Here is a 16,109-nt window from a genome sequence, read left to right as displayed (position 1 = left end):
TAATTATGTTGATTTACACATTAGTTAATAAAGGTTAGTGGGTTCATGGTTCTAGTGATCTCCTGTGTTCCTTCTTAATCAATTGCAACTCAGACCAATGTACAACTATAAATACAGCATTTCACAGCCTGCTATAATATATGTCTTACACTAAGCTCCAGCATAACCACAAGAACTATCATTAAATTCCTTTCCCCCTTAATAGGTGCACAAGGCATGGTCTCACTTTAAAATATATTACTGGTGGAGTTAATTAATTAAATGTGGTTGTTTAATGGCACGCTCAAATGCATTGCTAATTTGCCTGCTCCACTGCTGATTGCTACATAAAAAAAACATATTTGATTGGTAAGGTACCATAGTTGGTGTTGTTAAGGGGATCTTAATCAGCGGTTAACACTGTCCACTCTAAACATTTGTCTTGCACGGTATTAACTTTTCATTTGTCATATGTCTAATCCAAAAATATGGCAAAGATATATGTAATAAACGCATCAAGTATCTTATGGTATGTTAATTGGGTGGTGAGGCAAGCATTACCAAGAGTATCAAATGGCAAAAGTCTACATTTTACCCCTGCAAATAAAAAAAAAGGGCATTTGTAAAAAAAGCTGCAATAATAAAATCGAAGCTCAATTTAATAATGGTAAATGCGTTTTATATAAAGGTTTTAAAGGATTTCCCTGGATTGACTTTAATTATTGTCCATTTGTGTATCAAATATGTTCTTCTGCTACACTTTATATCACAAAACCACTTTAACTTAAGATGACATAAAATAAAGCAGGGCACGGTTAATTTCTCTGCGTCGTTAAGAAGGACAATGCTGGCAGCCAAGACGCAAGAATATATGAATCAAGGTCAAACAAGGTTGCTGCTGCTGCTTCTATAGTACAACAAAAATCTTTCTAATACTGGGGTAATTAACCACTTAAATGCAATTTCGCTTAAATACAATAACTAAAAACTAAATAAAAATATAAACATATTTTAAAATAAGCAACAATACTTTTTATAGTTATTAACTGGAAGATTTTGGCTATGTTTGTGACTTTGGGAATGAAAATAATATATGTGAAGGATTAACAGTGACCATATCATGAAACATCTTACCACCCACTCATCATATGCCATATGGAGTCTCTTGCCCATACATATTACCAACAATATAATCATTTATTTTAAACACTGTTTATTAATAGGAAAGAACATTTGAAAAAACAAACAAAAAAAAACCAACGAAATCAGTGTTCATCAGAAAGATGAGGTGAGACTTTTGTGTACATAAAGTAAAAAAGTGAAGTAATTTTTAAGACAATTTGTTTAATATTCCAAATTTTTTTTTACTCTCCAGTGTATAATCCATGTTGAAAATATGACCAAATGGTGAATGCCAAATGGGAAAAAAATATTTTGCGTTGCCGGGAAAGAGCATCTTTGAAAAATGTAAATCAAAGTTGAATCCTCTATAATTCACTGTGCGGAATCTCTTTACAAAAACCTAAAACATCAAGAAAAACACATACTGCTGAAATCAACATAAACTAAATATTATATCAAACATATTCACAATAGTTTAATTTAATGTTTGACAATGGTTGCATCCATTACATGGTAGGAGATGCACGCCATTGACAATGCTATGCGCCAAATGGGCAAGCTGTTCATATCGTCAAATGTATACCTATAAAAATGTCTCTTAATCTTTACAAATATAAAACAAGAACGAGAGAGAAGAATATTGTAGACAAATTCTATGGGACGGATAACAAAATGAACAATAAACATGTAGTGTGCAGAAAATTAAGGAGTACATGGATGATATGTATTATAAACAGGCCGTATTTGGGCACTCCACTGCATTTTGGTAGTACAGTGAAAAGGTAAATCGTTGATGTAAGTAATACCGGATCAAAATCTGTCACATGAACACTAACTTTCAGGTCAAATCAGATTTGCAAATTAAACTTTTCTGCCTTATTATAAAATATAATAAAACATTATGACTGGATAAGTGCTATTTTAAATATTCATAGATGTGTTCTAAAAGATCTAAGGTTTTTTTAAAGTCATTAAATGAGTTCTTAACAGTCTTAAGCTTAAGGTTAAAATTTAACATGACATAAGTAAAGTTCTTCAGTGAAAACCTTACTAGATTTGACCCGTTGTATAGTGCACCGTACTGTATTACACCAACCTTTCAAATGCTTATTGTATATGCAATGCACACATTAAAAATAACAAAAATATAAACTTGCTGAAAGGCTTCAATTTTAAAATACTTGTTCCCCAACACACTTTATTGGTGTTTGTACATAAAGGAGCTGTGTGGCAGAACCAGTAATCACTGTTATGTTACTGACATACTTATGGATACACAAGAGAATAGCCACTGTCTGGACACAATCTCTCCTCTACATTATAAGCACCATATATTTACTTGTTTCTGAATATACATTATTGCTACTAATTTATGGCTGTAATGACTTTTCTGGGCAGAGTAAAGGAGTTGGTGCTATTTACTTCTAAATGATCTGGTCTAGAATTAAATATTATTTGCATGTTAGCTCAAATTATTGCTGCCATAATACCATTTGCCTGGTTTATTTCAGCTAGAACCCAATACCGGATAACCAGACTAGTATCCTCTAGTATCATCCCAGACTTGGCATTTTTTACATGATATTGTCACCAGACGAATTCTAAGGCCTTATCCAATAGATATTACACTTGTCCTAAATACTGAAATTTATGTTTGCACAAGAACTAGTGTAGCTTTGATGATCACAATAACCTAAATAGTAAATAGAACGTGCTAACTGTATCATTACCACTGTAACTTTTAGTTTTGGCCTATGACTAAATGGCTCAATGAAATAAAATGTATATGACACGAGCAAAGACCAGAACAATGAAACACTTGAAAGTCTGAATATTATTCAGAGTGATTTAGAACAACCTGTAGCTGTCCAGTTGTTGCGGTACTTGTAGTTCCTCAACAGCTGAGAGCCACAGATATGCTTTATTAAGGACAGTCTAGTGTTCCTGATTCATTGTGAGAAACATATGAGATGGTTTATATAGTATACCGCAATAAACTTTAAAAAAGGGGAGACTTCGGTCTAATTGTCCTATATGGACATTTTGTTTTTACATCACAACAAGTACGTTCAAATAAATGAGTTAAAAAATCAAATTAAATATTTCTCAATTTAAAACTATTACTTTCATTGACCTGAAAAAAACATATAACATTTAATAACATACTCAGCCGAGTTACATTTCATATACAGAATACACTTTGGGTTGAAAAAAAAAAATATACTGTATATTTTTCTTTTCATGTTTTTATGGAGGCTACATAATACTAAGCACAACAAAAATAGCACTGGAAAGAGTATTTTTTTTTTTACTTGGAAAAACATTTTTGCATGTTAAGTGCACTTATTAATTATTTTTTGTATATTTAGACACCAAATAAAAATACCCTTTTTAAAGTTTTCAAGAAGTAGTGATTTCTGAGACTTTAGCAATAAGTATATTAAACATGCATAGAGGTAAAATAATGTAAAGTTACTATAGTGCATATTATAGTTATTGCAACTAATATTTATTTTGAAAATTATAGTCGTCGACAATGTTAAGTGCAGGAAATCGTGTGTCTCTGCCGAACCTATTCCCGTCCACACATGGCCTTCAGTGAACTGTTTTATAAAGATCAGTGCCCAAGATGTTCATTAGTATTTTATTTATTCTGATTGGGGTCTATAATGTAAGCATTTCATAAACATACATTTTTGCCTGATAGAAAACAACCGCACAATGTATGCAATCACACAGTTCACTACTTTTAAAGATATACATAGCAGCACATGAAAATGTTTGTTTCTATTCAAACTCAAAATGTCAAGACATAGAGTAAAGTCTGGTCTGTAAATCTGGTGTAAACATTTTCCACCTATACTTTGCAAGCAAGAAATAAAGAATCCCAAGGGGCTTAAAGTGTTGGTGTTTGTTATAGTTTAGAAGTTTAAAAACAGAAACAAAAAACACTTTTTAAGTCGTGGAAAACTGCATAATAACTCCAAACTCAAATACATTGTTAGAAGTAGCAAATATTAGTCATCAAATTAGACTTCATTTTTATTATCCTCTAAAATGTACTTTCAGCGACAGTCTGAGTAGGCTGGTGTTACCTGCGTGGTTCCATAGATACCACACTGTATAGAAAATGTCAAAACTGCTATCAACTTCATTTACAACTCGAGCTGCATGAGAGGAGATCTATAAGCACATACTGTTAGGATTAAATATTTATTTAAAACCTCAGGGTTTTTTCTTTTACATACCAAGATCTCAAACCTTCATTTTAAGATGTCATTGGTTCTAAAATCAATATTTTATCTTGGATACATAATGCATCCCCCACCCCCACCTAAAACAGACTGGCTCTATGGGGTGAAGCTAACTACGTTGCCTGAATGCTGAACAAAATAAAAGTGTGCTTGTTATTCATTGCAAAAACACCACATTGTCTGGAGTAGATTGTGTTCTGTTATTTTTTTCAGGTCATTAATATTTTAAACCTTGCCACTTTTTTTAAAAACAAGAATTATCCTGGGCAACTGGTTGAAGTTTGCTAAGGATGGCACTTAACTGCGCCAAGAAATTCCAAAACAAGGAAAATGGTGGAATTTTTTTTTTTGTAACATCTTACATGGAACGGGGCTACAATATCTAATATTTGATGACAAATGGAAATAAAATAGGTTTTTGATTTTTTTCCCCAAAATGCATGAATGCACACTTTTAGAGAACACAATAGGATTTTAAGATTATTGAAGATTTTTTTTTAAAATGAGGTCATTGACAGAGGCCTACTCTTTAGAGTTTTGTTAGCAATGTAACGAGGCCAGTTAGGATGAATCGTAATTTCAGCCAGGAAAGTGAACATGTGAATGCTAAAATGGTGAAATTCAAGCTATATTTACACAGTGTTATAAAAGTTAAAGATTAATAGAACTGTATAGCTTTGTATGAAGGAGTGGGAGTTTGAAACAATCCAACACTTTGATAGCCCAACCTCTAGAACTAGCAGAGCTGGAATACAAATAGACAACATGCATTATTATAAGCTATATCATAAACACTACCTGCTTTGTCAGTGCACAGCTTGTCAACAAAATTGTCTGTCTCATGGATAATAAGTGAAAGTATTTCATCTTCATGTTCCTCTATCACTCGTTCACACTACAAGAAACCAGAAAACATGTTAGCAAAATAAAATCCAGCGCAGTTATTAAGTTTGAGACTTTTCAACCAATAAATTGAACTAGATATAAAAAAGTTAATTCCTGCATGTTTATAAATAGAACTGTATATATCGGTATTGATTATTATATTGTCTCTATTAAATTTAAATTCAGCTTTGATAAAACTCTGTTTCCCTGCAACTTGCTTATGAGGACAATAATAACAATCAACTGCAAATGTGCTTATATTTCAAATTGTTTTGTTGCAGATTAATTAATAGGCCTTGCTATAAAGTTAAATAGTATAAAAAATCCAAATACTTTTTCAAGAAAAAAAAAGTATAAATTTGTTCAATTTAATAATGCCTGATAATTATCCACAGTATCATTTATTATTTAAATTATGAGTATCAAAGTTTTTAATTTAGTACCGACTAACTAAATCATCCAAGAAAAGGAAAAAATATGATGAAATACAAATCGCTATACGTAATACAATTTTATGCTATTTTTTTTATTTCAAACAAATGCTTATGCAATAAAAACGTTACTAAATGTACATTAAAAAGAACACAAGATTAAATCCTTAACTTTTTATATTGAACTTTTTATATTGTCTACATATTCAAAAAATTAAAGTATACATGGAATGTCTTACCGCATACTTTAAAGGATTGTTGTCATTAGGATTGAATTGGAAACTGTTAAAGTCTAATGAGGGAAATGGCTCGTCCTCCCTTGGAGCAAATCTTTTGAATGACTTTTCCTTAGTATCAGGGTCTATGTAGAGACTGTAATCATCCATTTTTTCACATATCCGTTCTAAAACGTCAGTCAGATATACTTCAGATTTTACTAATGGAATCTGGAATAAAAAGAAAATAAGATAAATCAGTTAAGGTTAAGAATGTTACATGATGAGAACAAAGTATACAGTAGTTCATAAAAACTATAATATTATACCAGCTCAAGATACAGAAATCTACAAAAAAATATGTAAACTATCTAAATATATACTGCTTAGTAAATATAAAAAAATCACTACATTATCTAAAAACATACTGCTTAAAACATAGTTACAACAGCTTCCATACTCCTTGTGTGAGTATGAGTTGTAGAAAACCTTTGCTCAGATTAGTTGTTGTACGCCATCTCCAATGCAGCTGTTAGAATACATCCCAGGGGCTTTGTGTAGAAAATAATAGATTACAAAATGTAACTTCTCCCAGGTTCTACTGTTTCAGCTTTATTTCATAACAGCTGGTCCATGTCTTTGTCTCATTCGCTTTCCTCCTGATTTAAGCAAGAATTCAAGAAGCTTTTACACACTACCTACATGCTTAGTGAGTGTCTCAACAGCAAATACTCAAAGGGTCAAAGAGCACCCAGTACTCTTGGTAACTGGGACAAAAAGCTCACTCCCCAGTCTAGACAGGTCAAGGTGCAAGATGGTCCTATCTCTGTTGCTTCTTCCGGAATGGGGGTGTGAAGTGAAGCCAAGTGCACAGTAAACAATACGGATGCATCTTTGGGCCTTTCGAAGGCTTTCTCTCCACCCTCTGCTGATCAAAGTAGGAAGTTTTCATGACAACCACAGTCAAAGGGGTTGAATCACAAATGAACTAGATTTCTGCAATGTTGATATATCCAGTCTCTATTGTCTCCTTTCAGACACAGTATGAACCCTTCCGGTCTCAATGACTACATTATAGATGCACTTTCACATGTGTGCTTCATTTACACAAAGGGTTTCCTTGCTTCACCACCATCTGGACACAAATCAAATAAATACAGGCAGAAGAATTAAAATCTGTAGCTGGCTTTTTATTGTTTCACTCATGCTCCATTTAAAATTCAGCCTTCTGGATGCAACATTGTTTCTCACAGTTTAAAACAAGACAAAGAAAAACTATATTGTTTTGTAAAGTATATTCTGTCACATTTACAGATTGGTTACTTTAAAAAAGAAAATAAAAGGAAAAAAAAAACATTTTACCTATCTGTGCCGTGCAATAAATCCTTTAAAACTAAAATAGACCAATGCCTTGCAGATTATTTCTAAATATTTTAACTGAATGTTTTTACTGGTTAGAACTGCAAAATTAAAATAAAATATGCTATCTGTAAAAAAAAAAAAATTAAGATCTAACAGGAGATATAAAAAATGTACAGAAGCGTTAGCCAATGCCTCCTTTTATAGCAGGCCTAGTACTCCTGCATTTCAGATTTAGTGACATATTCTTCAAAACTTCTACATTTTGAAAACTTAAATAATTAAAAAAGCAATATCAAGGGCTCAGACACATACTGTAGTATTTATTTTTTGTTTAAAAATGTGCAGATCTGTGAATTACATTAAACGTAGAAATTAATCTGGTACAATTTTAATGTGAAAGGAAAATATTTTTTAAAATAAAAAAACAATGCAACCCACTGTAGCTAAAGATCTCACCATTCTATCTGCTTAGAAATCCTTTGACTTTAACCAACCAGTGCATGCCACAGGCCTGCACATGCAACATACTGTAGGGCCTGACTTTGAGACATACAATAAACCCAATGTTTACGTACATCAAGGAGGCTTGTGAGACTGTACATGTGCAGAACTAATTCTACATGTGTGCATAATAATTCCTGCGAGGTTACAAGCAGGGCTGGCAAGCTGCAGTGGCTATTTGGGGATGGATGTGGCGCTGCCTGCATTTCCAGTAAATGATGGCGTGACAGCCCTGGTTATAGGAGTGGAAAGGCAAGTCTCTGAATCATCAAAAGCAGATTTACTAGGCTCTGCAAGTGACCAGGTGGTGGCAAATAAGCCATTCTTGGTCGTGATGTTGATAGGATCCTGAGTCTTCTGACGCAGGCATCAAATTCAAGATGGTGGCCAGAGGTATCTTGATCCTTTAGATGCCTCCTGCAGGCATTATAATATTTTGGGAAATGTAAGTATTTGGTTAATGATCAATGGGCACTAGGTAGTAACCTATTTTAATAGAATAATATTGTGTATAAAATTGCAGAAGACATAACAATATATATATGTATGAGAAACAGGGGTCCGGCACTCCACTCAATGATGCAGCTACCACGGTGCCTTCCACATAAACACAATATTTGCAGGTGTACCAAACGGTACGCAGGCGGCACTCAGTGGGATTTACACACGTCCATAAGAAACTGCAGACCACACCACGTGCTGATGTTTAATATCGTTTTCAAAGATATATATATATAAATAAAGGTGCTCGTACACAGTACAATTATTGTATACAATTTAGACTAGATCGCATTGCATTGGTTTAGCAATGCAATGAGATGGGATCTAGTACAAAAAGTATGTGCAGCACATACTTTTTGATCTGTGTGATGAGATGTGTAATGGGAGCGTGCATCTCATTGCACCCAGCAATTTTACTGTGTATGGGCACCTTTAGGCAATGGTGAAAAATTCTCCTACTAATAACTCATATAAATTGCAGAAATGAGGAGATGGGTCTCCATCCAATAAAACCGCAGCAATATAGAAGATTGAAAGCAAAGAGGGGAAATGCCTCCTTTCTGTAAAAATATAGTAATATAATAGTGTTTAAAGATCCATAGATGAAAAATGGACCATACCCTACAATTACTTTTAGAGCCATTGGCACTATAAGGTGAAATTTATTTGCAGTTAACAGACTGTTTGGCTTTAAGGAAAAACTAGGGTCTAAAGAGAGAGATCATCCACAGGGATCTGGATTTTAGGTTCGCAGTCAATAGGTCAATCACTATTGGCTGGTAACGCATTTGGTTAACTTGAGTTTTTCCCATTTTTGTTTTCATTTTTTGAACTTTTTCATACTTTACCTTCCCAGTCGTAGACCACATGGATGGTAAAGTGTCCCGCGCGCAACCTGGACAATAGAGGCATTAGAACAATCTGTGTCCATGGGATACCTGAGGATATTCAGGGCCCTGGTATCGTGGATGCTCTCACCTCTGTTTTTAATAAAAATTTTGGCTGCTGACTCAGACAATAAATATTCTGCACTTCGCGCCCTTCACCCAAGAGGCCTCCAAACTGATGCCCCCAGAGACATAATTTGTTGTCTTCATTACTATCATGTAAAATAAGAGATTCTCACCAAAGCTAGGAAATGTGATCTTCTGGAATGTAATGGGTCAGCTATTCAAATATTCCCAGATATCTCCAAGCAAAAGATTCAGCAATGACATTTCCTCAAACCTCTAACAGACATTTTGAAAGATTGAGGTATGTGAATTCACTGGGGTTTGCCATTTTGGGCCTGCTTCAGATCTGCTTGCTAAGCAGCAGTCGGTCGCTGCTTAGCGAGTGGATAAATTTCGCCCACTGGGCAAACTCTTCGTTAGCCTGATACATCCATTTGCATGCGAGCGTATGGGCAAAAAAAAACATTCAAGGGCCGGCGACCATCAAATGATTTTCCCTGATTTGCAAATAAGCTTGCCCGGTGGCTCAGAAGAACGAGGCGTGCGCTGATGTCAGTCGCCCACCCCGTGCAGGCTCTGCCAAGCCTACATTCTAGCAATTTTCTAGGTGCACCCAATGTTTTTGCGGACACACACCAGAAAAACGCTGGCATCCCCCAATGCCAGCCCCTTGTCTGCCCCGATTGTCTGTGGACACCTCGGTGACTGTGATTGTCGCCGAATGCGTTCGCACAGGGGGACTGCCCATGCACATGACGGTGCATGGGCAGTCCCTGGCCAAATTAGCTTAAATGTGAATCACTCCCTTAATGTGCAGGTATCCCATGAAGTTCGCCAGTTCTCCCTGAATTCCCCAGATGATTAAGATAACTTTTGCTTGATATTGAATGTCACCAAGCCTTCTTTGGTTAAATGGTCTTAATTATTCCATCATCTAGACCCACCTACTCTTCCTACCCCACAAGCTCCTTGGACTCTGATTAGTAACAAAAAATGAGGCGCTCATCCCACTCCTTCTGTTCGCACAGACCCCTTCACCTGAGATCTGCGCACTCAAGTCTTTGTTTTCCACTTACCCACTAACTCAATTGGCACTGTTATGCAGTCTGCAAAGTGTTGACTGTGGCGTGATCAGCCGGCTCGGTATCATGTTTCTTGTTAACAATTTATATTAATCTGTCCTCTTGTAATCCCCCCCCCCCTACCATCCTTTTCTGATTTTGTCATGGTTTAATTCTATTTTATTAATATACTACAGTTTATATGTAGTTGATTGCCTACAATGGCTTGTCTCATTCTTCATAGTTTTTGTGGGACTTTCGTTCTTACGTTGTTGCATATATAAATTAGTTTTTTTGCTTTTCTATTGGATTTTTTTTCCCACACAGGCTCTTGATATCCTGGGTGGTTCGATAGCTATCACACCCAAGTTGGGTTATCCGCCACCCTGCATTGAACTTTGGGCCATGGGGCCAGTCCTTGTGGCCCAATGGCGGCTATGTTTTCATATTTCATTTCATTCATTATTCAGTTTTATACGCTATTTTTTTAAATAAATGTAACGGATTGCATTTCTACTTCCATATATCTATCTTTTCGATTTATTTTCCCTCTACCCTATTTCCTTTCTAATTTTCACATTCGTCATTGTGGACAGATGCCACCTGCTACTCTCTATACAAAAGGTTCTTCGCAGCAGGCGAGTCCTTATCTAAGTAATTTTTGTCTCTCTTTAGACAGTGACTGTAGAGCCTCCACTGTTACATGTCTCCCCTGATTTTAAATTGTACCCCTTTAACGTGAAGGGGCTTAATCTACCTGAGAAAAGGTCCACATTATTATGTGAGATTAGGACTGAACGGGTAGATATTACCTGCATTCAGGAGACCCATTTTAAATTTCAAGCCTATCCTAAAGTGAGCAACAATTATTACCCTTCAATTAACTGCAGCAATAACCCCCAACAAAAGTCTTTTGGAGTGGCGCTATATGTCTCTCGTAGAAATGCCAAATATTCAATCAGGTGTATAAGTTTATAATCATTTATTCCCCAAACCAAGGCCAGAAACAATTTATCTCCAAAATGTTACAGTTTATCGAACCCCTCAGAGATGGCTGCTTGCTATTAGGTGGTGACTTCAATTGGCCATTAGATCCTATAATTTATTGCACACCCTTATGGATTTCTACTCGCCTACACACTATGTATTCTAGGTAAGATTACTTCCTTGTAGATCATACATTTTTGCAATTCTTCCCAGTACGATTGGTTAGATAACTTGTTCGGACCATGCACCAGTATTTGCCTCAATCAGATTTACTCCACCTACACCTTGGGCCTAGAGGTTTAACTCCTCTCTATTCCAAGACCCACATCAGAGACAAATTCTGCTATAACAAACAACGTTAATTTAAATGACACGCCCAGCGTTAAACCAATGACAGTTTGGAAGGCATACAAGTGCGTCATACAAGGCAAGTGCATACAACTAGACACGCAACTGAAAAAAAGAGAGCATGGCCCAGAGACAATTCCTTCTAGATCGCATAGCAACCTTAGAAATCCAACTTAACCAAACTTTAGATCCCCATGTGCTATTCAATTTAACTGAAGCTAGACATTGAACAAGTTACTTAGTGATACTACCAAAAGCAGACAATTATTATCTGTGGGGCAATACAAGCCCGGCACCATACTCGAGACTTCAGACTTACGTATACCTGATACAAGGCACCCATGGAGAATTGGTCTATACACTTCTGAAATAGCAGAAAAACGATCTGATCTTAAGATCAGATTGGTCATCTTCCACTGCTCTTGATCCAAGGCTATTGGTTAAAAACTATCTGCACAAGATAGACTCTAAACTCGACGGCCTACCGATATGTTACTATAAAGCGTTTAGAGCCTCCTTACTTCCTCTATTTTTGAAGGACTGCAATTCAGTGTCTAGAGACACTGGCTTCTCCACACAGATGCTAGAGGCACACATTCTGCTACTGGCATTATATAGCCCCCCACAGCAAAGGTCAGGGTGAACGGTGCCTTCTCCAATCCAGTTGAAATTAGAAATGGGATGAGACAGGACTGTCATTTCTCCTCGCTCATCATAGAAGCCCTAGCCAGAGCAATTCGAGCCAACCAAAATAAACATAGCATATAGGTGGGAGGCCACCAATACAAGTTGGTTTTATATGCTGACAATGTCCTAACGACTATCTCAGACCATGGGGGTTATTCTAGTCCATTCTGACAAAATCCTTCTTACATGGACAAAACCATGTGCACTGCGGGTGGGGCAGATGTAACTTGTGCAGAGAGAATTAGATTTGGGTGTAAAATCATGCAGTCAGTATTTTCCCTGCACAGAAACAAAATAACTCACCCAAATCTAATTCTCTCTGCACATGTTACATCTGCCCCCCTGCAGTGCACATGGTTTTGTCCATCTAAGAAGGATTTTGTCAGAAAGAATGAACTAGAATAAACCCCCATGTCACTTCACTCCCAGCCCTTATGTCTGAATTTAATAGATTTAAACATGCTCTCAAACTTCAAAATTAATTATACTAATTGCTTTTAATATACCTATTTCACAACATGTTATAGAGGGATCTGTGGCTTATTCCCTTTTCTTTGGCATCCTTCACATTTCAAATACTATGGGGTTCTTCTGCTCTGTAATATATCTGTAATATATCTAACGTATACAGACTTAACTTTCTACTACTGCTACATAAGCTTCAGATAGACTTCAATAAGTGGACAGCTCTCAATTTGTCCTGGTGGAGTAGAATTAACACAATAAAAAACGAATGACCTGCTGAAGGTCCTGTACCTCCTAGAGGCACTACCCATTAGGATACCAGACTCCATTTTTACAGAGCTCCAGGCCACAGTAGGTCATTTTGTTGGTATAGGGTCACTAGGTCGACCCTATGAAGGTCGACATACACTACATCGACCACTGAAGGTCAACATGGCTAATGTCGATAGGGTCAGAAGGTCGACACAAACATTAGGTCAACAATGGGAAAATCAACAGTGAAAAGTGTGACATGAGTTTTTCACTTTTTTGAGCGGACTTGTGCCGACAGGTGGTATTTCATACCCTGCCATCCACTACAGTGTGGTGGGAGAATATAATAGTGTGCCCGAAGCATGGCGAGTGCAGTGAGCCATGTGAGGGGACGCAGTAAACGTAGACTTTAAGGACAAAAAAACATGAAAAACTAATTTATCAGTTACTATCATGTGATCCACCATGGCCATTAATTGCAGAAATCACTTCCACTAATACTCATATCATTCCATGGTTCCTAAAAATCCATCTTATTAAACACCCAACCTTAGAACCAACTCTGCTTTGCTGGAAAAAATGTTTAATACCTGATGGCGTTTAGCCCAGGACTATATTTGTCCATGCCCTTACTCCAGAATTATCCCCAAGTTGTTTATCTCAGTCTTCTCTTTTTGTTTGGGCTAAAGCTGGTATCTCAAAGATATTGCATTTACTAGGCCCCACTGTCCGAATTCCCTTTATTGAACTAACCCAGACTTATGACTTACCTAATAATAGTATTTGGGTTTACCTGCAACTACATTATTTTATAGCTTCTCTACCTATGCGTACTATGGGTTGGAATAAAATCTACATTTGTTTAACTGATTCCACTGATGCCCAATGGTCACATATATACAGGTACACTTTGCCAGCTCCCCTTCCATTCAAGTCTTAGAGACCCAATAAAAAATAATGTCCAGATGTTATCGCTGTCCTGAACAAGTGCACTGAATGTTCCCATTGGTTTATGACCTCTGCTGGTAATGTGAATAATCACAAGGAACTCCTATCCACATTTGCTGGCAATGCAGTATACAGACTGGTTTTAGGCAACAACTACACAAAATTACTCGCAAACTCACTGGATACCCAGTTCCAGAAACCCCTGAATTCTGTCTCCTTAGCTTAATGGAAATGCCACTTTCCCAATACAAAAAATTGTTAATACGTCAACAAAAATTGTTAATACGTCATCTAGTAAACATGGCTAGGGCTACCATGCCTTGTTTTTGGCTGTCCTCTACACAAGCACCCATATTCCGCTGCCCTTTTTACATGGCTATGGAAGATCTCACTGCCACCTTACGGACCCCATCTTCTAGGTTTACTATCATTTGGCTGTCATGGCTCGCCTTCAATGAATCTCCCTCCCAGACAAACCCTCTCCTTTTTTTCCTACTCTTCTCTTGCTTTATCTACATCCCTCTTTCCCCAATTCCCCACCTTGCTTATTTTCATTAAATGTCTGAATATTAGGTCATTTTATATATTGAAATAATAGATATTTAAGATCTGAACATATTATTGTAACCAATAGTGTATACTTGAATGATTGCTATTCCTTTTATGACTTATAAAAAATTAGTTTGCAAAACAAAAACTGCCCTGAGTGCAGCATAAGCAGAGTGAGGCACTGTGCCTGAAGCATGGATAGGGAAGCAAGCCATGCGAGGGGACTTACAAGACAAAAAGAGACATTCCAAAATGTTGACTTTTTCCTAGTGTCAACAGTTTTCCACATGGACCTTTTAATGTTGATCTAGGCACTGTCGACGTAACGAACCAAACCTATCCACGGATACGTGCCTGTGGATGCAGTCACTGCACTGTACCTTATACCACAAGTGGCTCCAACACCCACTGCCACTATGATTAGTTTTTCACCTATGTGCCTTATTGCTAGTCATATGAAAATTATTATGCTGCCTATTGGGATGCATTTAGCATCCGACGCAGTGATGCTGGCATCTCGATTACCAACAGGAGACTGGCGCCGGAATCCCAACATCAATAAAGATGCTGGCCTGAGAATCCAGACTGCCCAGATGCCATATGGCAGTATGCAGGGCGGGTTAGGGTTGGGCAGGGGGGAGTTAAGTTTAGGCACTAGAGGGGACTTATGGGCCTTACACATGGGGATATTTCTGCTAAATCGCTTAGAAACTAAGCACAAATCACTAAGTGTGTATGCCCCCATAGGGTTGGCGATGCACAGCCCTGTGCGCCGCTATCACCGATCTAGATAATTTAAGCATGCAGTATATATATATCTAATCAGATTGCTTAGCAAGAAACAGCAAATTGCCCGTGTTTTAAGAAGCGATCTGAGCGCTTTACATCAACTCTCCTGTAATACCAACACATTACAGTTTTTATTTTTTTTTGCTTACCACAAATCTCCTATACTAAATCGCTCAGCACAAATCTCTTTTGAAAATCTGTCAGTGTGTATTGAAGATCTAGACTGTGGGAAATTGCCCACACTAAATTGGTCATCACACATCTCTTGTTCAAATCTCCCTGTGTGTATGCCCCATTAGACTTATGGGGCCTACACATGTAGCGATTTGCATCAGTGATTTAGCATGGGTGATTTCCCTTGAGCTTCCTGGAATCTAGATCGCTCAGAAAGAGTTAGCGATGTGCGCCAGCAATTGTGCTAAGCGATTAAGCAAAGGCTTCACAAAAGACCATGCGATGTGCAGTCCCTTGCTAAGCAATCTGACTAGATTTATACTACATGCAGTATCTTCAACGCTGGGCCACACATCCCTATGGGCCCTACACACACACACACAGTGTGCACAGGAGTGTGCTTAATTTCTAAGTGATCGCTTAGAAAATAGGCCAAAGTCGCTACGTGTGTAGGCCCCATTAGACTGCAGGGGGAGGTTAGGGTTAGGCACTTAAAAGAGGTGGTTAAGTGTTAGGCTGCAGGGAGTGAGGATTTTAGGTTTAGGCGATGAGGTGCAGGGGTCAGGATTAGGCACTAGCAGGGAGGGTAATAGATTGTGGGAGGGAGAAGGGTTAGCCGGAGGGAAGTAGGGTTGGAGAAGGGGGG

General features: G+C 37.2%; 1 protein-coding gene across 8 annotated transcripts in view; it reads right to left on the bottom strand.

Annotated features, from left to right (window-relative positions):
* Window positions 1-508: 508 nt before the first annotated feature.
* Window positions 509-16,109, bottom strand: part of CNPY1 (canopy FGF signaling regulator 1) — a 140,484-nt gene continuing 124,883 nt past the window's right edge. For 2 of the 8 annotated variants that reach the window (XM_083189023.1, XM_083189024.1), the window contains exons 6-8: window positions 5,911-6,117; window positions 5,154-5,250; window positions 516-1,501 (exon numbers count right to left, since the gene is read on the bottom strand). In XM_083189023.1, coding sequence (XP_083045149.1) covers window positions 1,467-1,501; window positions 5,154-5,250; window positions 5,911-6,117 — 339 coding nt within the window. In that variant the 3' untranslated portion in view covers window positions 516-1,466. Of the gene's footprint in view, window positions 1,502-5,153; window positions 5,251-5,910; window positions 6,118-16,109 lie in introns of all 8 variants that reach the window. The other 6 variants (XM_083189022.1, XM_083189021.1, XM_083189027.1 and 3 more) reach the window with 5 other exon arrangements.

This window comes from Crinia signifera, chromosome 5, assembly GCF_055691185.1.
Source record: "Crinia signifera chromosome 5, ASM5569118v1, whole genome shotgun sequence".
Taxonomy (NCBI): Eukaryota; Metazoa; Chordata; class Amphibia; order Anura; family Myobatrachidae; genus Crinia; species Crinia signifera.
Note: the sequence above shows the minus strand (reverse complement) of the source record. Positions and strands in the feature narration are given on the sequence as shown.